The 26,628-nt window shown below is 38.9% G+C and overlaps 1 protein-coding gene across 1 annotated transcript in view; it reads left to right on the top strand.

Annotated features, from left to right (window-relative positions):
* The window catches only part of ALDH1L2 (aldehyde dehydrogenase 1 family member L2), a 56,655-nt gene that overhangs the window by 16,725 nt on the left and 13,302 nt on the right, over positions 1–26,628 (top strand). Inside the window, exons 5-19 of the mRNA XM_036865571.1 lie at positions 429–530; positions 747–836; positions 3,083–3,217; positions 4,366–4,491; positions 5,052–5,143; positions 7,273–7,420; positions 11,609–11,728; positions 12,313–12,440; positions 13,939–14,089; positions 16,314–16,384; positions 16,459–16,564; positions 22,346–22,433; positions 22,911–23,004; positions 24,165–24,264; positions 25,276–25,374. Coding sequence (XP_036721466.1) covers positions 429–530; positions 747–836; positions 3,083–3,217; positions 4,366–4,491; positions 5,052–5,143; positions 7,273–7,420; positions 11,609–11,728; positions 12,313–12,440; positions 13,939–14,089; positions 16,314–16,384; positions 16,459–16,564; positions 22,346–22,433; positions 22,911–23,004; positions 24,165–24,264; positions 25,276–25,374 — 1,650 coding nt within the window. The remainder of the gene's footprint in view (positions 1–428; positions 531–746; positions 837–3,082; positions 3,218–4,365; positions 4,492–5,051; positions 5,144–7,272; positions 7,421–11,608; positions 11,729–12,312; positions 12,441–13,938; positions 14,090–16,313; positions 16,385–16,458; positions 16,565–22,345; positions 22,434–22,910; positions 23,005–24,164; positions 24,265–25,275; positions 25,375–26,628) is intronic.

Genomic DNA, 26,628 nt, shown 5'->3' with positions numbered 1-26,628 from the left:
AGATTGAAATTTGCTTAAATAAAGGGGTCATTTTAAAAAGTACAGGCTGCATATTGGCAGTAGATAGACCTGGATGCAGATCCTCCTTCTACCACCTACGAGCTATCTCTGTGATCTTGAGCTAGTTGCTTTTTCTCGAGCTAGTTGCTTGAGGCTTTTTGCAGGCCTCAGTTTCCTCATCTGTAAAACAGGACTAATAATACCCACGTTGTAGGGCTGGTATGATGTTGCAAGGGATATTTTACATAAAGTAGCCACCACACTGCCTGGCATAATTATGGATCCAAAGAAATGGTAGTTATTTTATCAAAGTCCGACTCTCTGGACAGATTTATATGTAGTAATTCTGTTAAACAGAAACTTCAGTTAAACAGGCCATGCCATTGTTGACCACTGGGCTCTAACACAGGTAACATTTTTGGCTTTAGGTGGAAGCTGTCCAGCTCATAGCGGATGGAAAAGCTCCTCGTATTCCCCAGTCAGAAGAAGCTGCAACGTATGAAGGTATCCAGAAAAAGGAAAATGCTGAGGTATTTATATCAACTCAGTAACACATCTCAGAGTTAGTTCATTGTCGTCCACCTTTAAGCAGTTCTCAGTGTACCATTTCCTCACCAAAAGGTAGATCTCCAAGAGAGGCTGCTACCCCATCCCTACTCATGTCCGCCACTGATGGAGAGAAATGTTTCTATTGCCTTTGAGACTTGCAGCATTAGAAGTTCAACCTGTGCTTTGTGCATTTCTAGATCTCTTGGGATCAGTCTGCTGAAGCTTTACATAACTGGATCCGAGGTCATGATAAAGTCCCTGGGGCTTGGACAGAGATAAACGGACAGGTATGTTCTAGGAACCTTTTTTTTTTTTTTTTTTGCATATAATCTTTGTAAGAGGTATTACACATAAGTCTAGGCTTCCTCTGGTTCTTCCTTTGGTTGTGAGGAGAGTCTGTGTTATAGGTACACGTGACCAGCTAAAAGAGTTCTAGGTACACGTGACCACCTCCCTCTTTACTCCCCATGTACTGAGCATTTGGTGTGAAGCAGGCACTAGGCACAGCCTCTGCTCTCAGGGAGACTGCAGTTTTCTGGAGAAAGCAGAGAAGTGAATAAACACGCACAATGAAGTAAGACAAATGATGTAACTGAGGCCCAGACTCAGGTGTCTTAGGAAAGGCTTTCTAGGAAAGCTGACTGTTTTGCTTGCACCTCGAGAAGAGGTCAGCAGGTAGAGAATGAGTCAAAGAGTTACAGACCCAGAGGTAGGAGAGCATATTACCCGGACAGGGACTCGCCGTAGAGTTCAGTGAAGCTGTAGCTCCAGGCGTGAGGATCAGGTGTGAGAGGCACTGGGAGAGATGCAGCAGGGGCCGGGGGCAGGGGCAGGAAAGGCCTTCTAATCCCGGTGGGATCTCCACTCAACTCAGCTTCTCAGGTTTCACCTCTTGTAGGAAGTCTCCTGACCTCACACGCCCAGCCTGGCGGGATTGGGCGTCCCTTCTCTCTGTTCCCGTAAGGCCCTGCCTAGCTCTGACACAACGTATTATATACTATAAGCGTCTCTTTATGTATCTATCCCTCTTACCCCTGTACACTGTGAACCCCTCAGGGGCAAGAGCGTCATGTTATTGTCTTGATACTCTCAGCACTTACACAGGGTTCTTAGTGCATATTAGGTGTCAATAAAAATATGTGGGATCAACGAAGGACCAAGGGAAGAGGTTTAGTGCAGCGCTTCAAGTGTGGGATTGGAGGGCATTATGGTAAGTGAAATAAGTCAGGGAGAAGGACAAATACTGTATGATATCACTTATATGTGGAATCTAAAAAGTACAACAAACTAGTGAATATATAAGTAGTAATATAAAAGAAGCAGACTCACAGAGAACAAACTAGTGGTTACCAGTGGGGAGAGGGAAAGGGCAGGGGGGCAAGGTAGGAGTAGGGGATTAAGAGATACAAACTATTATTTATAAATTAAGCTACAAGGATATATTGTACAATGCAGGGAATATAGCCAATATTTTATAAGTATAAATGGAGTATAACCTTTAAAAATTGTGAGTCACTATATTGTACACCTGTAACTTTATATTATACATCAACTATACTTCAATAAAAAAATAAACAGTGCTACCATGGACATCCTTGCACATGTACCCTTGATCACATGGTTAGTACTGGGTGTATATTTTAGACTAGAGTGACATCATCATAGCGTATGAATATATTTTACCACAACTGATAATACCCAGTTTTTCAAAGCAGATATACTCACCACAAAACGTGTGGGATCTGAAGCCAGAATGTTTCCATTAAAATTCTGGCTTTGCATCTATTTGCTGTGTAACCTTTGGCAGGTTATTTAACCATTGGGTGCCTTGGTTTCCTCATTGTAGAATGAGACTAATAATCGTGCCTCCTTTATAGGTTTGGGGTTGTTGTGAAGATGAAATGAGTTAACACACGTTAATTCATCTAAGTACTTAGTCCCTGGCATAGAATAAGTATTCAATAAATATTAAATATTATAGTGCTCAATAAATGATAGCTAATGGCCATAGAATTATAATAATAATTATGATAACAAATCAATTAGTATCCAGTTCTCTTAGTTACAGTCTGGATCCAGTCCTGTTTCCATAAACTGACCCACAAAGCACCTGTACCTCCCATCGTACATCCCACTGCAATGTAATAGTTTGTTTACTACTCTGCATCTGCCCTCCCTGGCACCCCACCAACACCTCCACTTCCCCCACAAACCCTACCTTCAGGCTGCAAAGTCTGTGAGAGCTTTTATCTCATTCACCTTTGTGTCAATGTGCATAAATGATAAATGTATACTCGTGTCACCTGGATGTGCGGCATTTTTTTAAACTCTTCAATCACACATTCACAGACCATCTCTTGCTTTCTGTCGTTTCCATAGATGCTTGATATCATTGGGGGTGGGGGGGGTCCCTAATTTTGTCATAAATGAGAATTGCAACTTCAGCTTTTTTGCCAGGAGTGCTGCTCGCATACACCCTTATAACCAGCCTTCGCTTCCCCCTTTCACAACCTGGGTCTGATCTCTTTATTAGGTGGTCACTTTCTACGGCTCATCATTACTGAATAGCTCCATCCCTCCTGGAGAACCACTGGAAATTAAAGGTGCCAAGAAGCCTGGTCTTGTTACCAAAAGCGGCCTTGTTCTTTTTGGTAACGATGGAAAAGCAGTGAGTGTTCAACATGGTTACCTCTAAAATAAATTTTTTTGGTTTCCTTTGATAACCAAGCTATTGAGAGACTAGCTTTCACAGGGTAGTCTGGCTTTGCAGTGGGCTGTGGGAGCTCAGGGTGTCTGTGGTCCATCTCTCTCTGCGGATGAGCTGGCTCCAGGTCCCTTGATGAGAAGAAGGCTCGTCAGGACGGGCCCCGAGGACCCGCACAGCCTGGTGTGTGATACAGTAGAAAGAGCTTGGAGCTTAGTCAGGAAACAGGTCGTGAATCCCTGCTCTGCCACTTACTGGTCTTGGGCAGGACGCCTCTCCCCTTGGAGGCTCAGTTTCCGCATCTGTAAAACAGAGGGAGTGACCTTGTCTGTCTGCCTTCCCGCTGGCAGAGTCTGGGAGGCTCAGATGCTGTGGCCCTCTTCAGACTCTCCTCCCCTGCCTCACCAGGCCGACGCCCACCCACTCTGCCTGTGCTCGGGAGCGTGGCCTCTGGGCCTCTCTGGGCTCTTGGGCAGCTGCCCAGTGAAGAAAGCCAAAGGGCATCTGCAGCTCACAGACACTTTCTGATGGCTTACAGGATAGATCAGTTACTAAGATTGCAGGCTTCAGAGCCCATCTAGTCCTGGGTTGTAACCCCAGCTCTGTTACTCGCTGTGTGGCGCTGGGCAAAGTACTTAATCTCATTGAGCCTCCATTTCCTCATCAGTAAAATAGGGATAATAAGGACACCTGCCTCCATCAGGATTTATGAGATTGAATAAGATACTTCAGCATATACGTACTTAGCACAGTGCATGCTGCAGAGTAAGTGTTCAGAAGATGGCAGTAGTAGTAGTAGTAGTAGTAGTACTAGTAGCAATGGTAGTTAGACTAGGCTTTAGACCCAATACCTATATCCGAATGTCAATTTTGGGGGGACTTATCATCCATTTTGAGATATATCTACCCTAGACTTAACTTCCTCCTTTCTGCTGCCATGGCTGAAATACCATTTCAGTCCTTTTACACATAACGGTGAGTGCTTTCCATCCATAATTTTGTATTTGTCAAATAAGCTGCTTCTTATACCCATATAAGACTCCTCCCACCAGTCTCACTTTTGAACTGTCCTAATCCTCAATTCTTCTGCTTGTTTTGTTGTTATTTTATAGCTGATGGTGAGAAATCTGCAGTTTGAAGATGGAAAAATGATTCCTGCGTCTCAGTACTTTTCAGCGGGTGAGACATCAGTGGTGGAACTTACAGCCGAAGAGGTGAAGGTGGCGGAGACCATCAAGGTGAACACGTGAAGTTCTTAATGTTACTCTTATCTTGGAAAACGAAGCCATTTTTGTTAACTGGTACCATCAATCCTCAAAGTAGTTGGGATGGAACTTTTATTTCCTCATTTTCGTATGAGCTGCAAAAGGAAATCAGTGCCAAAATTTATACGCACATTTATTTGTCACTCACATAAATAATCCAAGGCAGTTCTAGGTTGGCCTGGGGGTTAGGGGTGAAGCTGGAACATGAGGGTTAGGGGTGGAGTCAAGCAGGAACCCAGGCTGAGCTATCTTCAACATCCTGCTGGGGGTCATCTCCATCCCAGACAGCCAAGAAGAGCACAAGTACACAGAGAATTGTGTGAAGGAGGTTTTTCATGGGACAAGACTGGGAGTACAGGTCACTTATATTCATATTCACCGGCTAGAAGTCAATCACACGGCCGCCTCTAACTTGAAGAGATGCTGAGAATTGTAATCAATCCATGAAAAGAAGTAGGTTTGGTGAGAAGCCGACTAGTCTCTGCCACAGTGTCCTACATGGCAGCTCCCTCATGAAAGTTTCCCTTGTGTAGGTCATCTGGGCTGGAATTTTAAGCAACGTCCCTGTTATTGAAGATTCAACAGACTTCTTTAAATCTGGAGCAAGCTCAATGGATGTTGTCAGGTAAAACCACCACCTTACTGGCTCATACCCCTCCACCAGGGATTTTGACTTTGACTTTGACTTTGAAAATCAAATCGAAATCCTTTGTACTGGTTGTTATCACTCTATTGTACCCATCTACTGTGTTCCTCTTTTCTTCATCTTTTTTGGTTTGTTTGTTTCCATGGTCAAATACATGTATTTGTTCCCTTCTCTTTGTTGCTAACCAGGAGTTATTTTCATATTTACTATACACCTAGAAAACAACCCTTCTAATTATTTGTTTCATTTAAAAATCTGTCTTCATATTTCTTAGTTGATTCTCCTCCAGTTAGAATTGGGAAGTTCTGAGTGAGAATGTTAAAAGGGATTTCCCTATATAGTCTCACCTAAAAGGATACCTAACGTTGATTATGCTTACCCCAAATCTTTTTCTCCTATCTCCCTAAGTTACCCAGTATGATATATCTAGAATGAGGATTGTCAGACTTCTTGCAAGAGTAAGGGTAAGCACTCTACAGTCAGAATTTCTCTACGGAGGTTTCAAACAAGTAGAAAGGGCTAGAGGACTAGAAAGCCACCCTCTGTGGCATGAAGAGCAGACCAGGATCCTAACAGTGGCGAGTCTTGCAGAGGTGCTTTTCCTTTGAGGGCCACACTATGGCCATTTACTAAATAAACAAGGTGAACTCCTCTTGACGATCCTTCATGTCGGCAAAGCAAGTGTTCTTGATGAACATTCTGTCTATTTATTTATTTATTCATTCATGCATTTAACAAAATTTATTGAACATTTATGACATCAGGAACAGTTTTTTGCACTGGGGATACAGTCATGAACAAGACAAAGTCCCTTCATTCGTGGATCTTTTTTATTCCAATCATCAAAAACAATCCTCTCAAGAGCAAATATCATTATCAGAAGTTAAAAGTTTTGGTTCCTCAAGTTACAGATTTCTCAGCTATGGTTCATGAGTTCCCAGAAGCTTCTCATTTGCTCAACTAAAGATTTCAACATTGTACTTTTAACACTAGTTTTTTGCTAACAAGATACTCCTGCAGGAGTTACCCATTTCCTGTTTGAGTGTCTGACTTACCATAATCATCTGATATTATTATCTTGGACTACCAAGGTACCTCATCTCTTTTCGGGAATAAATGGCTGAGCAACCGTTGTGGTGAGCTTTCTAGTACACCTCTGTCTGGTACACCTTTGCTACTCAAGAAATGTCAAATTAGAGCTACGATTTGAAAAATTAACAGTGAAAAATCAAAGGGTTGAAAAGGACTTTACAAATTATATTAACCTTCCCGATGGTTCTATTTAGTACCTATCTTAGCCATGTAATACAAACAAATGTTTGTTTTATTGTTTCACAGGATCTAGAGAAAATATTCTACGGTATGACTTTGGTTTCTTATAATCGTCACAGTTCAGAAATTTTCCTTATTTCTTATTCCTTGAGTATTTTGAAAGGAAAGAAATTGATTTTATGTGCCCTTTGTCATCTTGCTTGCAAGTAATTAAAATGTCTTTGCCTTGATTTCTTGTATTTCTAGTCATGTATAAAAATAATTGCCGGGACTTCCCTGGCAGTCCAATGGTTAAGACTCCGCACTTCCAATGCAGGGGGTGCAGGTTCAATCCCTGGTCGGGGAACTAAGATGCCACATGCCATGTGATACAGCCAAAAATAAATAAAATTTTAAAAAAATAAATAAAAAGTTTAAAAATTGCCACTGTCCTTCAAGACAGCTTAAAAATTTTTTTCTCCCAATCTTATCAATTTCTCTGATTATTATCATAGAAGATCTCATGGGATATAAATAGGCATGTGACATACGTCCTACTTCAAAGCATGTTAAAAGTAATCACAGTCCCTCTAAACTCTTTTAAAAATGTAGTGGGAAGCAGCCGCATAACACAGGGAGATCAGCTTGGTGCTTTGTGATCACCTAGAGGGGTGGGATAGGGAGGGTGGGAGGGAGGGAGATGCAAGAGGGAAGAGATATAGAAACATATGTATATGTATAACTGATTCACTTTGTTATAAAGCAGAAACTAACACACCATAGTAAAGCAATTATACTCCAATAAAGATGTTAAAAAAAAAAAATGTTAAGTAACAAGAGCTGGTTCTTCCTTTCAGGCTGGTTGAAGAGATAAGACAGAAATGTGGAGGACTTCAGTTACAGAATGAGGATGTTTATATGGCCACCAAGTTTGAAGACTTCATCCAAAAAGTTGTGAGGAAACTGAGAGGAGAAGATCAAGAAGCAGAGCTAGTGGTGGATTATGTAAGCCTGTCCATGGTGTTGAAAACCTAAATCGTTAAGACCTTCGTACTATAAAAGAATGCTGTACCTTTCCTCCATTTGTTTTTACATTTATAACCTTTTTAAAATGACAGTTTTATTGAGATTATAATTCAGATACCATACATTTCACCCTTTTAAAATGTATAATTCATTGGTTTTTAGTATATTCACCCCATCACCACTGTCTGGTTATGGAATATTTTTATTACCTCCTAAAAAGAAACCCTGTATCCCTTGGCAGTCATTCTCTGCTCTCCTCTCTAATTTACTTTCTGTTTCTATGGATTTGCCTATTCTAGACGTTTCATATAAATGGAATTATGCAATAAGTGGCCTTTTGCAGCTGGCTTCTTTCACTTAGCATAATGTGTTCAAGGTTCATCCATATTGTAGAGTAGATTATCACTTCATTCCTTTTTCCTAGCCAAATAATAGTCCATTGTGTGGATAAACTACATTTTGTTTATCCTTTCCTCAGTTGGTGTACATTTGGACTGTTTCTACTTTTGGGCTATTATAAATAATGCTGTTATGAAAATTCATGTATAAGTTTTTGTGTGAACGTATGTTCTCAGTTCTCTTGGGTAAATATCTAGAAGTGGAATTGATGAGTCATATAGTAACTCTATGTTTAACTTTTTGAGGAACTGCCCATCTGCTTTCCAAAGTGACTATACCATTTTACAATGCCAGTAGCAATGCAGGAAGCTTCTAATTTCTTCATGTCTTCACCAACATATGCTATTGTCTGTCTTTTCTCTTTCAGCTGTTCTAGCAGGTGTGAAGTGATATCTTGTTGTGGTTTTGATTTACATTTCCCTAATGACTAATGATAAACATCTTTTCATGTGCTTATTGGCCACTTGCATGTCTTCTTTGGAGAAATACCTATTCAAATATTTCACCTTTTTTTTTTTTTTTTCTGTCATTTTTGTTGTTTCTTTTGTTTTGTTTTGTTTTGGTTTTTTTGGCCTCACCAAGCAGCTTGTAAGATCTTAGTTCCCCAACCAGGGATGGAACCCAGGCCCCTGGCAGTGAGGACGCCCAGTCCTAATCACTGGACCACCAGGGAATTCCCTCAAATCCTTTGCTTCTTTTTTAACTGGGATATTTGTCTTTTTAATTTTTGAGTTGTAAAAGGCCTTAGTATATTTTGGATACTAGACCCTAATCAGATTTATTATTTGTAAATATTTTGTCCCATTCTGTGGGTTTTCTTTTCACTTTTTTGATAGTGTCCTTTAACACACAAAAGTTTTAAAATTTGATTAAGTCTAATTAATCTGTTTGTTCTTTTGCCACTTGGGCTTCTATATGTCTTGTTTTATGCCTTTTTTGCTCCTCTACTCCTTTACTGCTCTCTTTTTTGTTAAATGGATATTGTCTAGTATGCCAGTTTAATCTCTTTTGCTATATATTTTTATTTTCTTAATGGTTGCCTTGAGGATTCCAAGAGACGTTTTTCTTAAAACATTCTAGCTCAGATTAATACCAACTTAATATCAATAGTGTAGAAAAAATTTGCTACAGTATAGCTCTGCTCCCTACCCCCTTATTTGTGCTATTACTGTCATACAAATACATCTTTATACATTATAAACCCACCAACAAAGTTTTATAATTATTGCTTTATGCAGTTGCCTTTCAAATCAGATAGAAGAAGAAAAAGGTTTAAAAGCAAAAATACATTTATACTGACTTATATTTACCTTTGTCAGTGTTCTTTATTTCTTCATGTAGATTTAAATTACTGTCTAGCGTCCTTCCATTTCTGCCGGAAGGACACCTTTTAGTACTTTTTGAAAGGCAGTGTGCTAGCAATGTTCATGTGCTAGCAATGTGCTATTTTCATTCATTTGGGAATGACTTAATTTCTCCTTTGTTCTTGGAGGGTATTTTTGCTGTATGTGGAACTTTCGGTTGACAGTCTCTTTCTTTCAGCACTATGAATATATCATCCTATTGCTTTCTGGCCTCCGTGGTTTCTGAGGATAAGTCATCTGTTAATTTTATTGAGGATCCCTTTTATGTGAGGAGTTGCTCCTCCTTTGCTGCTTTCAAGATTCCCTCTTTGTCTTTGGCTCTTGACCATTTTTGTATGATGTGTTTAAGATGGATCTCTGAGATTTTTCTACTTGGAGTTTATTGAGCTTCTCGGATGTGCAGATTAATGTTTTTCATCAAATTTGGGACATTTTCAGCCATTAATTCTTCAAATATTCTTTCTGCCCCTCTCCCCTTCTCTGCTCATTCCTGGGACTCTCATTATGCATGTGTTGGTACATTTGATGGTGTTCTGCAGGCTTCTAAGGCTCTATTCAGTTTTTAAAAATATTTATTTATTTATTTATTTATTTTTAAAATTTATTTTGGCTGTGCCGGGTCTTCACTGCGGCACGCGGGATCTTTAGTCGTGACATGCAGACTCTTAGTTGTGGCATGGGAACTCTTAGTTGCAGCATGCATGTGGGATCTAGTTCCCCAACCAGGGATTGAACCCAGGCCCCCTGCATTGGGAGCACAGCATCTTACTCACTGGACCACCAGGGAAGTCCCTCTATTCATTTTTCAAATTCTTTTTCCTTCCTATTTTCAGGCCGGATATCTCTATTGACCCATTTTCTGGTTTGCTAATTCTTTCTTCTGCCTGCTTGAATCTACTGTTGAACCTCTCCAGTGACTTTTAAAATTTCAGTTATTGCACATTGCTTTTTTATGGCTGAGTAGTATTCCGTGCTGCTATGAACATTGGGGTGCATGTATCTTTTCAGATTTAGAGTTTTGTCTGGATATATGCCTAGGAGTGGGATTGCTGGATCATATGGCAACTCTATTTTTAGTTTTTTAAGGAACCTCCATACCGTTTTCCATAGTGGCTGCACCAATTTAATTCCCACCAACAGTGTAGGAGGGTTCCCTTTTCTCCACATCCTCTCCAGCATTTGTTATTTGTAGACTGTTTAATGATGGCCATTCTGACCCGTGTGAGGTGGTACCTGATTGTAGTTTTGATTTGTGTTTCTCTAATGCTTACTGATGATGAGCAGCAAGCTACCCTCTTGCTATTTTTTGTTTCTTTTCCAGGCATCATCAATTTCTCTATGTAAAATAATTTCTGAAATCATTCAATTTCCTTTTTAATGCCTTCACTGATGTGGGATTTTATGCCAATAATGCTCTTTCACATATATAATTTTTTTTTTAATTTTTTTTATTATTATTATTATTTTTAATGCTATTCTTGTCTGCTTACATTCTTTTTATTTATTTATGTATTTATGTATGTATGGCTTTGTTGGGTCTTCGTTTTCTATGCGAGGGCTTTCTCCAGTTGCGGCAAGCGGGGGCCACTCTTCATCGCGGTGCGCGGGCCTCTCACTATCGCGGCCTCTCGTTGCCGAGCACAGGCTCCAGACGCGCAGGCTCAGTAATTGTGGCTCACGGGCCTAGTCGCTCCGCGGCATGTGGGATCTTCCCAGACCAGGGCTCGAACCCACGTCCCCTGCATTGGCAGGCAGATTCTCAACCACTGCGCCACCAGGGAAGGCCCACATATATAATTTTAATTATGTCTCTTAATAACTGTATGAAGCAGGTATATTATCCCCATTTTATTGTTGAAAAAACTGAGATTTATAGAGGTTAATGGACTAATCTAAATTCACTTGCCAGCTAATAGTAGAGAGTACAATTTAAGCAACACATATGTAAGAGAGGGAAAGTGAAAATGGGGAAGAACACTGGAAAGAAAACTTAAAATGCACCAGTGTAAAAGGAAACCTATTGACAGGCAATTTCAAAACTTTGAATGACAGCAGTTGGTGCACTCCACAGATGTTGCCACTAGATGGTGGTGTTTCCATTATCTTGAGGTCTTCTGAGTCATATTTCATCTCTATGAGATGAGTCATATTTCATCTCTCTTTATAAAGCTCCCCCTAGAGTCCTTCGGTCATTACAGAAGCTGACCTCCTGTCTCAATGGCCAATCTAAGCATCATGAGGCCTAAATATTACATATGCTTGTCTCTTCTGGACAGTAAGCAGTAGAATCCCATTGACTTAACGTCTCCCTCTGCATTAGTGATAAGCTTCTTTATTGCTATTTGGTATCAAATGCATATGCACAGAAATCCATTGAATCTATTAATATAATTCTCTCTCTTAGGTTTCAAAGGAGGTCAATGAAATGACAGTAAAAATGCCATATCAGTGTTTCATAAATGGACAGTTCACAGATGCCGATGATGGAAAGACTTATGACACCATCAACCCAACAGATGGATCTGTGAGTAATTTCTTAGCGTGCGTAGTGACCACTGATCATGGATTTTTTTCACTTATACACTGTTATAAAACAGTCTTAAAAAGTTACTTATTCTATTACTCTGCCTCTGAGCACTTAATATAAATGTACTTCATGCATTTCTTTCAACTATTCAGTTCTGGTACTGGCTGCTGTTAACTACAGTAACCAACTTTAAAGAATGAATATTTATGATGACTTTGGATGGATCACTATACCTATACACATCAGAAGCACAATTCCACATAAAGCTATATGTGTGAAAAAAAAATCTCAGACCTTGCAAGCTCATGGTGAGAAATTCAGCTTCCCCAAGGCAAGAGAAGAAATACAGTTTCCTAAATGTGTCTTCTCATAGTGTAGTGTGACATGCGAAGTACTAAATTTTAGGCTCATAATTTTCATGTTAAAATTGTTTCTTTTTCTTTACTATATTACTGGAAGTATTGATTTTCCATCATAAAAATTCTTTGAATTTTATAGTATAATAATTAATCCCAAGAAACATAGTTGCATATCTCCATATATAAATAACCTAGAACCTATTTTTTCCTACCTTGAAATAGACGATATGCAAAGTATCCTATGCCTCTTTGGTGGATGTTGATAAAGCAGTAGCAGCAGCCAAAGATGCTTTTGAAAATGGTGAATGGGGAAGAATGAATGCACGAGAAAGAGGAATATTGATGTACAGGTATGATTTTTAAGAACACAGCCTGTGGCCTTTGGATACTGACTAACATTGCCAAGATTTTAAAAATTTCTTCAAAACATTCTAGCACGCACCTGTTATATAGCATGTCTTTTGTTCCTTGCATCCTATAAAATCCCATATATACGAGTTCCTGATTTTTGTACTGTTGCTTGTTTCAGTCAGTGTGCCTGTACCAGAAGAAGTTTAGTAAAGGACTTTGTATTTGTAAAGATGTGAGCAAGGTCAAGGGAATCCGTCAAAGGATAGTGAAGCACCCAGGCAGGGGTAGAACAGGGGGAAGGTGCTCCTACTCCAAGGCCTGAAGGGACAGAGGAAGGAGCTGTTACTAGAATCAGGTAAGATCTATAGCTGTAGGAAAAGACCACACTACAGCGGGTTTTGGTAGAAGGACACAGCATCTGCTGATCTACAGCCCATCACTGAGGCAACCAGAGGATTCAAATCCCAGACCATTTTATCCTCCAGTTTGCCAGTCTCCTGGGGGTGCCTCCCACTGGCCCCTCATTAGCCATGCCCAGTGAGAGAGCATGGGAGCCTGTGATGTAGTCTATAAAGGTCATCCTCCAGGGGTCACAGAGCAGGGTGGAGACTGCACATGTAGAACATCCAGCACCCTGTTGTTTCCAAAGGGAAATTTTAAATCTACTTCATGTGTAGGGAGTAGGAGCAAGGAGGAAAAACACTAAGGCCTGGAAAGGGTATTATAAATCGGTAGCTGAGTATGCCAAGAGTAATTAGAGTCGATCATAAATTCAGTTTTCTACTTACTAAAAGCCAAATAGCTGACTTTGTCCAAAGATTTCTTGGAGCAGGATCTGAAAGAAACATTAGGGAGGAGGATTTCAAGCCTGACTTTGGAATGGTCCAAAAGGAACATCTCAGAACCACTAAAGGAAGGAAGGAAAACAAATGGAGGAGGTGAACACAAAAGATGAACTTTGACTATTTCATAGTCATTAGACAGTCCCGTACTTATCTTCCCAAAGAAACTAGACACCAAACAGAAACCTGTTGCAGTGTTTATAATTCATTCCATGTTTTTCTGTCTTTGTCCTTTTCAGCTAGTGTTGGAAATATTTCTGTACCAACCAGAAATCCTCAAGTGTTCCTGGGTTCTCTGGGAGTGTGGTTTGTCCCCTAACATCTCCCAGTATATTCATGAACTATCCACATTCCCACTGTTTTCTATCATTGATCTCCTTGGATTACTGTGGCTCAATCACTATTTTACTTCTTATACATCTATGATGCAAATGATACAGACTTCCAACACCCTCTGCTTCTTCATTATAACTCTTAAAACAAATTATTAATGAAATTTTTTGTTGAATGTCTGTCTTCCCTACTAGACCATGTTCTCCATGAGGACAGAGACCTGGTTCATTTGTGTTCACCTCTGAGTTCTCAGCCCTTAGGATGATGCATTAAACGCAGTAGAGACTCAATATCTGTTGAATGAATTTCTTTATCCATACAGACTAGCAGACCTACTGGAAGAGAACCAGGAAGAGCTGGCAACCATCGAAGCCCTCGATTCAGGGGCTGTCTACACCTTGGCTCTGAAGACTCACATTGGAATGTCTGTGCAAACATTCAGATATTTCGCTGGCTGGTGTGACAAAATTCAAGTAAGTGCAAACGTTGTTTGTCTCCATGTAGATCATTCCAAGAGGAAAAGGGACGAATGTTTATTAGTTTGTAAAGACACTTTGTCAGAGCCACCCCTTATGTAGGTTTTCTCATCTTATCCTTATAACAATCATCTGAGGTAGGTGGATATCTATTAACTCTTATTACAGGTGAGGAAATTGAGGCTTGAGGACAATGAGTGACTTACCTATGGTCACATAGTAAGTAAACCATAGAGCTAGGACTTGAACTCAAGATTTTCTGAACCTAAAATCTAATGATGTTCTTTGTACTTTACTATAATGTCTCTTGAGAGCATCTAATAGTCTTGTTAGCATATAGAGAGAAGCCTGGTATCATGGAGGAATTGAAAACTCAAATACCTACAGAGGTCAGAGAGCTAACATAGATGGGCTATGCAGACTGGTTATAAGAAAAAGATTTTAAAGACATGAGTTCGATAAAAATTTCCATTTCCTTTTTTCTACAAGAAAATAAATATTACGTGTGTGATGATAAATGGCAACTATACGTGGCTTTGGTATTGGGATACAGAAGGGAGATAGGGCTTGCAGCAAACAGCAGAATGCATGCCACTCATAGACTCATGGTAACCATTGAAGCACCAGCCATCACAGCCACATTCCCAGCAGCAAGGAGGAAGTGGGGAAGAGGGAGAAAGGTAAAGGACTTTAAAAAGCATTCCCATCCTCCTACACCTTGTGCTTACATCTCCCGTTGGCTGTCTCTGCTAAGGAGACTGTGAAACGTAATATTTTATCTGGGCACATTGCTGCCAACACCATTAATATAGAATCAGAGAGAACTGGTTCCAAGCCTCAGCTTTGACACTTACCAGCTATTGTTGTTAAAGTTATTTACCTCTCTTTGCCTTACTTTCCTCGTCTGTAAAATGGTCACAATAATCCATACCTTGCAAGTTATGTTATGAGGATTAGAAACCAGTGTTTATATACTACAGGATTAAAGTCTGCACCATAGTAGGTCTTGCACATAAACGTCGTTTTAATTACTGTTCAGCCACAAAATCATACATATATAAGTATTTAATAAGAGCAGTTCAAGTCCATCCTTAATCCTCAATTATGAAATCCAAATTGCTGTGAAACCTGAAAATTGATTTGTTTGATTGGTTCAAACTCATTTGGCGCCAAAACCTGACCTGAACCAAGATGAGTCTATAATCTTTATTCATATCACTTAGAGTGAATATTCATATATTTCACTGAATAAATATTCATATGCTTGATTATGGGGGACTGCCCCAGACCTTATTGGAGGTTATAGATATAATAACATTGTATAAGGTATATACATTATATTATGTTTCTAAAGTCAAAAAATTCTGAATCCCAAAACACACCTGGCCCCAAGGGTTTCAGATAAGAGATTGTACACTTACTTGTATTAGTAACAGCAATAATATTTTATGTGGCAAAACAGATGTATAGCTTCAGTTAAAGACTACTGTCATGAATCAGCTGGGATCAAATTTGGCTGCGTATAATAGAAAACCCAACTAAGAAGTTTGTTTTTATCTCACTTTCAGGAGTCCAAAGGCGGGCAATCAAGTCCAGTGTGTGAGATAAAGATTCCTGCTCTTTCTTTGCCAGGGCATCCTTATACCATATGATCTCTACCCTCATGGCTGCTTCTTGGTCTCATGATAACCACTGCAGTGCCAGCCTTTTTAGCAACATTCTGAGCAGGAAGAAGGAAAAAGTGAGAGTGAGGGGAAGAGTAAAAGAGCACTTGTCCAAGCTGAGTGAGCCTACTTTAAGGAGTGTTCCCCTTTCAGTGCTTTGTGCTTACGTCTTCCATTGGCCATCCCTATCTGCTATGGAAACTGGGGAACGTAGTAGTTTATCTGGGCACGTTGCCATTCCCATTATTAATATAGGGTTTCTGTTACTAAGAACAGAGGGGAGAATGGATATTGCTCAGGCAGTTAACATTCTCTGCCATGCCAAGAAATTGGGAATGGAGGCGATTAAATTAGAATTATGTTTTTTTTCTCCTGTGTCTCAGTTCTTTTGAGAAAGACATAGCAGTTCCTTTTTAGGTGTAGGTGTATTTCTCATAAATTGAACACTGCTTTTTTAATATCAGCTAAGGAAAAGCAAGAGAGGCAGACAGAAAATGGATTCGTTAAGTTTACCCACTGAAATTAGTAAAATAGTATCAACCTTTTTCATTCTTTAGGGTTCTACAATTCCCATCAACCAGGCCCGTCCAAATCGCAATCTGACCTTCACCAGGAAGGAGCCACTTGGGTAAGACAAGGAGAGCGCTTCTGAGTGACTTGTGTTAGTTCGAGAGGACTGAGGATGTCTTTCTTCCCCGGCAGTGTCTGTGCCATCATCATCCCCTGGAACTACCCGCTGATGATGCTGGCGTGGAAGAGCGCCGCGTGCTTGGCAGCAGGCAACACCTTAGTGCTCAAGCCGGCGCAGGTAAGACCGCGGGGCCAGGTGCAGCATCTCCTCCTCTCGTTTACTTAAAACCAGAGACGTACATTTACAAATATTATGTCTTTAAACAAAAATGGGATCATATATCACAACATCATTTCATATATCATGAGCATCTTTTCATATTAGTAAATATCCATTTTTAATAGCTACCCAGTGTATCCTGTGGGGATTCCAAAATTTAGAACTTCCGTGACAGTGGAAGCAGGCATAGTGTATGTCAGTGAAATCCATTAAACTTCTACAAACCAATTCAATTCTTGCAAAATGCCACATGCCCAGTAGTAAGGGAGTTATTTAGAATAGCTACGACATATCAAAAGAAAAAGTTTTTTGCAGGCATTCAAATTTTCATTATCAAAAATATTGTAAAGTTATGCAAGATGAGGGACAAGCATGCAAAAGAATGTATATAATTGTGGCAGCTGTGTGGAAATATATACATGTGGAAAATGAGGAAATAATTTAAAAAATAATTCAGATGATAGAGTTCTCAAAAACATCTTTTTAACGCTACAGTAACTTTTCAAGAAAAAAAATATGGTAGCCAACTTAACACCTGGCTGAGCATTTAATCTGGACAGTGCACAGTGGTAGACATTCTGAGGTACCCAAGTTGTGGAGAAAACTTGGTCTGTATTCAAGAAGAGCTTACAGTTTGTTACTTATTAACTATTCTTTTAGGACTTAAAAAAAATACAATTTCGTTTGTCATAACTACATAGTCATGTGACCACAGCCATCTTGTTTTCCTCATTAAAAACAATTTCAGTAAAAAAAACAGGTATACATTCAAAAATTTTTTAATTCAAAAGATACCAAGAGGTAGATAGTGAAAAGTCTCCCTCTTATTCCCCCAGCCCACCAATTTACCTCCCAGAGGCCACCAGTGTTATTGTTATTTATTAGTTTCTTAGGTATTCTAGAAATATTCTCTGTGTATACAAACATATTTTTAAAATTAAATAAATAAATAATTTTTAAAAAATATTTTTTAACCAATTAAAAAACACACAGGAGGAGAAGGGGAAATGGGAAATTGCTAATCAACAGGCATAAAGTTTCAATTATGCAAGATGAGTAAGTTCTAGAAATCTGCTACACATCATTTTGCCTGTAGTTAACTATACTGTATTGTACACTTAACAATTTAACAGGGTAGATGTCATGTTAAGTGTTCTAACCATAATACAATACAAAATTAAAATAAAATAAAATAGTAGCATTCTATACATACTACCAAAGGGGGAAAAAATAACTTTTCTAAAAAAATATTTATTGAGCACTTAGTATGTGCCACATGCTGTGTTAAGCATTGTTTTTTAATTTTTAAAAATTTTAAATATGTATTTATTTATTTATTTATGCCGTGCTGGGTCTTAGTTGTGGTATGCGGGATCTTTTAGTTGCGGCATGTGGACTCAGTTGCGGCATGCACGCAGGATCTAGTTCCCCAAACACAGATCGAACCCAGCCCCCTGCACTGGGAGCTCGGAGTCTTACCCACTGGACCACCAGGGAAGTCCCCAAAACTTTTTTTTTTAAAATAGTTTCCAGTGTGTAGATAAACAATATTTTATTTAACCAATACCTAATTAATAGATATTGAGATTTTCCCATCTTTTTGCTGTTATAAACTATGTTGCAGTTAATAACCTTTTAAATATGGCATCATGCACATGTGCAATTATCTTTATAGGGTGGTATGTTCCTAATAGCAGAATCGCTTAGTTAAAAGATACATGTGTTTGTGTGATAGCTACTGGCTCATCCTTCCATGGGAATGGAACAGTTCACCAGCATCCTGTATGAGTGCTGTTTCTCCCAAGCAGCAACACTCATTAAACAGCAAGAAGCTAGTAAAGTGAAGAGAGAAGGCAGATAACCTAGCCCAGTGGTGCTCAATCCTGGCTGCACATTAGAATCATCTGGAGTTCTCTTTTAAAAATACTGATATCTGGGCCCCATTGGCAGAGATTCTAATTTAATTGGTCTGGGTCAGAGGCCAGGCATCGGTATTACTTAAAATCTTCACATTAGTTTCTAAGGTACAGTCAGGGTTGAGAACCACTATATGGCATCCAAAGAGAGTGCTAAGCATTGGAAAACCCTAGTGATTACATAGAATGTTCAAAATTTACAAACATGTATTGAGTGCCCACTGTTTGCCAGGCATATTATCAGTGACAAAGACATAAAATTTCTGTTCCTGTGGAAATTACAGTCTAACTCTACCTGCAGTTTAAAACTGATAGTTTAATGATTGATGATAATTTTAATCCTGAGAATGAAAGACCCAAAGTTGCCATTGTTATGTGGGAGATATATTTTTATTATGATATGAAACCGTTGATAGTATTAAGGCCCTGTGCAAATGGCAGGAGGGCTGAATCAGTTGGCTTTCCCCCCTTTACCAGGTAAGAAGTACAGATTCCCATGGTCTGAACTGGTCCAGGTCTGTCAGGCTCCAACACCTTTTTTAATCTAATATTTAATAATGACCTACTCGTGCCCAGAACACTGCTAAATGCTTTCCCATATATCATTTAAACCTATAATCCTGCCATAATATAAACCTATATTCCAGTTGTTTAGCCGAATGGAAGAAAATCAATAAAATGAAAAGGGATGAGATAAAGATGAAACAATTTGTTTTATTTTATTTATTAATAGCATAAAGTCTTTTTATTCTTACTTTAAAAAAATTATCACTAATTTAGGATAGTTTTTTAAAAAGTCTTTCTAATCATGATGACTTCATACTAAGGCATAATAATATATACTTTGGTCTAGGATTGTCTTTAACTATAGTAGATATAAATCCACTATTGGAAATATCTTCTTGACAATTTCAAATATTTGGGCATTTGAAATTTCTTGTCAAGTCTAACTAGATTGCCATTTTTTTTAAACCTCACAATGTTATTGTCATGGACCTGTTACTAGAAGGAGGAAAAATGTTAACCCTGCTTTTTTCTTGTTGTTTACTTGTATTTGCTCTATTAGTATTATTTATTATGCAGTTTCTATGTAGATTCTTTTTAAGTCACTTGATCATTTTATGAAGTTTGCATTAGTTAAAACAACAACATAGTCTATGAACCCATGCAACCTGGCCTGTAAACGTCAACACACGGCAATATTCTGAAAGCACATGAGCAAGTGGGGAAACCACTGTTTTTCCCTTGGCCTTGTGAGCTCCTATTCTTTCCTAGGATACCACACGTACCTCTGTGACCAGTGACCATCTGACCTTCATTCAGACAGAGTGACAGTACCATTATCCAGCCACATAATAAATGTTAGTTATGTTTGATTTATTTCATATCTTTCTCCGTTGAAATATACAAATAGAAGCTCTACTATTTTCTATTCACAGCTCAGTTTTCGCCCATTCCATTTTTTGAGACCAAGCTAACCGAGTCCTAATTTAAGACTTGATCAGCATTGCTTTTTAAGAGTGTAAAAATATGACTTTCATTTTGCTTCCGAGATATGCATTGCTGTAATAGATCTTTAAAATGAGATCCATAACTATACCAATTTTTTTGTAAAAAGGGAAAGTAAGTATGTTTTCATTTGAGCAAAAAGAAACATACAAGGGATAAACCGGAGACTAATGAGGTTGATTAACTACAAGACTTGGGGAGGATGCGGTGGAAAGGATTGGGGGTGGGAGGTGGTTGGCCAGGAGAACAACACTTCTCTGAATGTGCTTTTGTATAGTCCTCACTTTTGGAAGCATGTTTCCCATACTCAACAAGACAGCAAATGAACAAATAAAGAAAAGAAACATAATCAACATAGATGAGGCCGAAATCGAATACAAAAAAAATCAGTCAAGCCAAATTTCAAATGAATAACATCACCACACCGAAGGGAGTGAGGAAGCACTCACCCAAGTAACTTGTGAATGACATTTGGACTCTATGTCCTCAGACTAGAGGCAAAAACACTGAAAATAAGTATTGAAGTTAGTAGGCTTCTTTTTCATGGGGACATGGTTTAATTCTCAAATTACTTTCTGTACATTTTAGGATTAAGCAAACAAGTAAATATATTGTGGATATTGGGAGCTATGTTTTTCACTGTTGAAGAGAGTTACAAATATGAACAGAAAGAAGGATAGAATGAGCCCTCAACCCACTGTTGAGAGGTTTTTATGGAAATTTCATTTCATAGGTACGATTGATTAAATCATTGGCTGTCGGTGATTGAACTCAAACTTCGGCCCCTCTCCCCTGGTTTGGGGCTGAAAGTTCCAACTCTCTAATCATGGCCTGATCTTTCTGGCCACAAAAACCCATCCTGAAGCTACCTAAGGGACTCCCAGCTACCAGCCATCTCATTAGTATATGGAAGGCATTTTTCATTTGAGATTCCAAGGTTTTAGGAACTCTGTGCCAGGACCCAGAGACAAAGACCAAATATATATTTCCCATTATATCACAGTTTTAAAATACTATTCTGCACTAAAAGAAACCTGGGCCTCTTGAAAAAATGGTTGGAACAGGGAAAATACAAGGTGTGCCTGGAACATCTTGTTGGGCCAAAAAGCAAGGAAATGCTCAAAGAATGATCGGGACATGTCAGAAAGACACAGGATCCACACAGGATCCATCAGCCAAAGCTGGAACAATTTGAACCTCAAAAAAAGTAACAGTAGTAAAAGATTATAACCATTTAATAAAGTAAGAATCCATGAGTTCACACTGATGTTAATTGATTAGATAGAAAGGAAAGCTCTTATAGTGGAAAGCCAACTAATTAATATATGTAGAAGGAATGATGGAATTAGAAAATCACCACTTAGCAACCATCATAGTAATGATTGATTCAGGCAGGAATCATCAATGGATACTAAAACTAGTGGAAATTTGAGGAGTAACTGAATATTTAAATAGTCTCAAAGTAGCTCCCTAAAAAATATTTATTAACTACAAAGTGTAAAGTCTCAAAGTAGCTACCTTTCTTTTTACAGTAACTTACAGTGATAAAACCTGGCAGATCACCTTTACCAAAGGATCAAAGTTAACATTTCCAATATTGGGACTATTCAACAGCATGTTCCTCTTGATATAATGCACTGAGGAGAATTCAGCATCACTCCTGTGGTGTTCTTGCCAAAAGTGCATAACCTGAATCTAATCATGTGGAAACAGCAAATCCAGACAAAAGGACATTGTACAAAATAACTGGTCTGTTTTTATCGAAAACGTCAGTGTGATGAAATATAAAAGAAAACTCAGAATCTCTTTCAGAGGAAGGGAAACTATAGACGTGGTAACTAAATGCAATGCATGATCTTGGATTTTCTTTTTCTATCAAAGCACATGATTGGGACCATTGGTGAAAACTGAAAAAGGAGTGTAAATTAGGTATTCTAGCAGTTGTTAATTTCCTGATTTTGGTAATTGTATTGTGGTTATGTAAAAGAATCCTTTGTTTTTAAGAAATGTACACAAAAGTATTTAGAGGTAAAGGGACACACCAAATTTTACTTCTTAAACAGTTCAAAAACATTGGGAGAGAGAAAGAGGATAAAGCAAACGTAGTAAAATGTTAACATTTGAGCAATCTGGGTGATGGATACATAGGAATTGTTTGTACTATTTTCTGCAACTTTGCTGTAAGTCAGAAATTACGTCACAATAAAAGAAAAAATAAAATGAACTCTGGTATGGCCATAGAAGGAAAGCTGGGTACTGATCTAAAGAACAGGACAGAATCTGAAGTAGGTAATTGCTGTCTGCTTCTGCGCAGGTCACGCCCTTGACTGCTTTGAAGTTTGCAGAGCTCTCTGTTAAAGCAGGCTTTCCAAAGGGGGTAATCAACATCATTCCAGGCTCAGGTAAGCCAACAAGGACCCACTTTGCTGTAACTAATGAATGGTACAAGGGTAGCTGAGTTTTCCCACTGGTGTTTTGTCCTGACTTATAACTATATTAAAACTAAATACAGTTTACCAAACAGTTAAGTATAAACATACTTACCATGTGCTAAAATCTGAAAGTGGAAATACAGTGGCAGATGAGTAGGGTGGGAGGGGTGGAAATTGTACAGCATTGTGAAACCACCCTATGGTGGCCCATTTCAATTTTTAAAAATCGCTTTGGAAGATTAAAAAATCAAGGCATACCCATCTTTGGGGTACTGACAATTGCATGGAGGATATTATTCAGATTTTTGTCACTTTGTTATTAGTATAGAAAATGTAAAACTAAGATTTAAATGAGAGCTTAGAAATCTACTTCAATGAAGTCAAAGCCACCTTTACCATAAGAACTCGATAATGTTTTAATTTGTGTTTTATTCCATAATTCCACAGGTAGCATAGCAGGACAGCGCCTTTCTGAACATCCTGATATCCGCAAACTTGGTTTCACTGGTTCCACTCTGATTGGCAAACAGATCATGAAGAGGTATTGGTTTTAGTGTGTTGATTTGCTAAAAATCCTGTTAAACCAGGTCTTTGGCTTTGTTTTTGCTTTTTTAAATAAGGTGCTTTTGGAGGGAGAAAAATAACATCGAATTTAGACGAGAAATCTTACCACAGCAGGGTATTGAAATGTTTGAATACAATAAAATACTTTCCAAAGTGTAAAGCCCAAAGTCCCCAAAACCAGAGTTGTACTGAAAGTTCTGATAGCTTTAACGATCATTAAGCACAAAACATTTTCGGTACTAAAGCTGTAGCCCAAATTGGTTTTGAAGCATAAGTAAGAAACTGAAAAGACATATAAAAGACAAATCAAATCTGGATTATTTATAAAATTAATTCCTAAAAAGCAGTAACATTAGTTCAAAAAAATGCAAACCATCTAAATGTCCAAAATAAGGCAGTGGTTAAAGTTTGTTAACATAATGGAATACTGTGCAGTCACGTAGAATTTTTAATAACATTGGAGTGTTAAACGGTAAATGGAAAGAAAAATAAGGTATAAAATTGTATGTATTGGGTAATCCTAACTATGTTAAATAAGACAAAGGCTGTGCTTGGATACAGACCAGAAATAAGTATATCAAAATGGTAAAAAAAAAAAAAAAAAAGTTGCCATTGAGCCATGGAGTGGAATTCTGTGATTTTTTTCCTTCTTTCTGAATTTTTAAGAGTATTTTAAAAACACTTTAAATAACAATACTTTTGCAAACAGGGAGAAATAAACAGTATACTTCTAAAAATTGATTATTTTCCCCCCGATGTGCCAGTAATCTGGTTAAAGGTTAAATTCTTAGCCAGGCCTTTATGTAACCAGAATTCTTACACCTAAAGAATCTGAATTTACCTATGATAATCTCTAATCATTTGCCCACAGAATTTAAAAAGAAACCAGTTTTTATTACAGAAGATTTCTAATATTCACAAAGCTCACAGAATAGTGTAATGAACTACTGTGTGCTCATCACCCAGCTTCAACTGTTATCACCATTCTACCATTCATGTTTTGTCTTTGAATAAGTTTCTTAATATTTCTGAGGCTCAGTTATATTTCCCATGCTAAGTAGTAATTTATGGGTGAAGAAACAGAGAGAGAAACTGATAGACAGACTAAATGCTCATATTCCCTTTATTTTTCTCTAGCTGTGCTGTGAGCAACTTGAAGAAAGTTTCCCTTGAACTTGGTGGCAAATCCCCCCTTATAATATTCAGTGACTGTGAACTTGACAAGGCCGTACGAATGGTAAGAGTAGGTCAAGTCCACCTAACTAGGTACCCACTTCTGAAACACATTCTACCTCCTTCTCATCAGGAACCTTAGAATGACGCTTGGTTGGGGTTTTTTTTTTTTTTTTTTTTTTTTTTTTTTACTTAATTAGTTAATTGATTTTATTTTTGGCTGCCTTGAGTCTTCGTTGCTGCACACGGGCTTTCTCTAGTTGCGGTGAGCGCTACTTTCGTTGCGGTGCGCGGGCTTCTCATTGTGGTGGCTTCTCTTGTCGCGGAGCACAGGCTCTAGGTGCATGGACTTCAGTAGTTGTGGTGTGTGGGCTCAGTAGTTGTGGTTCACAGGCTCTAGAGCACAGGCTCAGTAGTTGTGGTGCACGGGCCTAGTTGCTCCACGGCATGTGGGATCTTCCCGGACCAGGGCTCGAACCCATGTCTCCAGCATTGGCAGGCAGATTCTTAACCACTGCGCCACCAGGGAAACCCAACGCTTGGGTCTATCTAATCATAAACAGAAACCATTCTCTTTATGTTTAGATTTGGGACTGCTCAGGTCACTTAATTTTTAAAAATAATGTCATTATAATTAAACGTGTTTTTGAAACTTGGAGGCCAGGTTTTTAAAACTGATGTAGAGATTTATAAGCATTCATGATTTATTTAAACTGATGTAGAGATTTTTAAAAGCAAAATTTGGTATAGAAATAGAAATATTACATTTAAATGTATAGAATAATCTAAATTTTCTTGTAACACAAAATCTGTTTTTATCACTATGTCCTTCATGTTATGTACATTTTTTTTAAAGTACTCATGGACCAAAAGGGGGAAAGTAGAAGCAAAATTCCTAAAAATATCAAAACCAAGAATCTCCAAGCAACAGTAACTTGGCCAAGGGCTTGTGTTTTTCTCTGACTTCTCTGTGTTGTCTGCTGTCTTCCAATAACATCTAATTCTCAGTGTGTGCAATTTTATGACAATCTTGACTTCCCAAGCAATAACAGTATTTTCTCTTTTGCTGCCGAAGGGCATGGGAGCAGTATTTTTCAACAAAGGAGAGAACTGTATTGCAGCTGGTCGGTTGTTTGTGGAAGAATCCATCCATGATGAATTTGTGACAAGAGTGGTAAGCGTCTTCAAATTTGCTCTGTGATTTGTATAGAAATTGCCTTTACTTTATTTATTTATTTTTTTAAATTAATTAATTTATTTATTTATTCTTGGCTGTGTTGGGTCTTCGTTTTCTGTGCGAGGGCTTTCTCTAGTTGTGGCAAGCAGGGGCCACTCTTCATTGCGGTGCGCGGGCCTCTCACTATCGCGGCCTCTCTTGTTGCGGAGCACAGGCTCCAGACGCGCAGGCTCAGTAGTTGTGGCTCACGGGCCTAGTTGCTGCGCGGCATGTGGGATCTTCCCAGACCAGGGCTCGAACCCGTGTCCCCTGCATTAGCAGGCAGATTCTCAACCACTGCGCCACCAGGGAAGCCCAGAAATTGCCTTTACTTTAAAAGTACTTCTGGGATTATTAATGAACTTAGATGTGATGATAGTGCTATGGTTATATTTTTTAAAAAGAACACAATCCTTACCTTTTAGAAGTACTTTTTGACATATTTACAGATTAGATTATGATATCTGGACTTTGCTTCAAAATAATCCAAAAGGGAAGGAAGTAAGTGGGGGAATAAATTGGTCATGAGTTGGCAGTTGTGGAAGCTGACTGATGGGTATGTGGAGTTTCATTATATTGTTTACCTACTTTTATATGTTTATAATTTTTCTCTTTAAAAAAATTTTACTGGGCTTCCCTGGTGGCACAGTGGTTGAGAATCTGCCTGCCAATGCAGGGGACACGGGTTCGAGCCCTGGCCCGGGAGGATCCCACATGCCGTGGAGCAACTAGGCCCGTGAGCCACAATTACTGAGCCTGCGCGTCTGGAGCCTGTGCTCCGCAACAAGAGAGGCCGCGATAATGAGAGGCCCACGCACCGCGATGAAGAGTGGTCCCCACTTGCCACAATTAGAGAAAGCCCTCGCACAGAAACGAAGACCCAACACAGCCATAAATAAATAAATAAATTAATTAATTAATAAAAAAAAAAAAATTTTACTTATTTATTTATTTTTGGCTGCGTTGGGTCTTCATTGCTGCGCGTGGGCTTTCTGTAGTTGCAGTGAGCGGGGGCTACTCTTTGTTGCGGTGCGTGGGCTTCTCACTGCGGTGGCTTCTCTTGTTGCAGAGCACAGGGTCTAGAGCGAAGGCTCAGTAGTTGTGGTGCACGGGCTCAGTTGCTCTGCAGCACGTGGGATCTTCCTGGACCAGGGCTCGAACCCGTGTCCCCTGCATTGGCAGGCGGATTCTTAACCACTGAGCCACCAGGGA

This window comes from Balaenoptera musculus, chromosome 10, assembly GCF_009873245.2.
Source record: "Balaenoptera musculus isolate JJ_BM4_2016_0621 chromosome 10, mBalMus1.pri.v3, whole genome shotgun sequence".
NCBI classification, from domain to species: Eukaryota; Metazoa; Chordata; class Mammalia; order Artiodactyla; family Balaenopteridae; genus Balaenoptera; species Balaenoptera musculus.
Note: the sequence above shows the minus strand (reverse complement) of the source record. Positions and strands in the feature narration are given on the sequence as shown.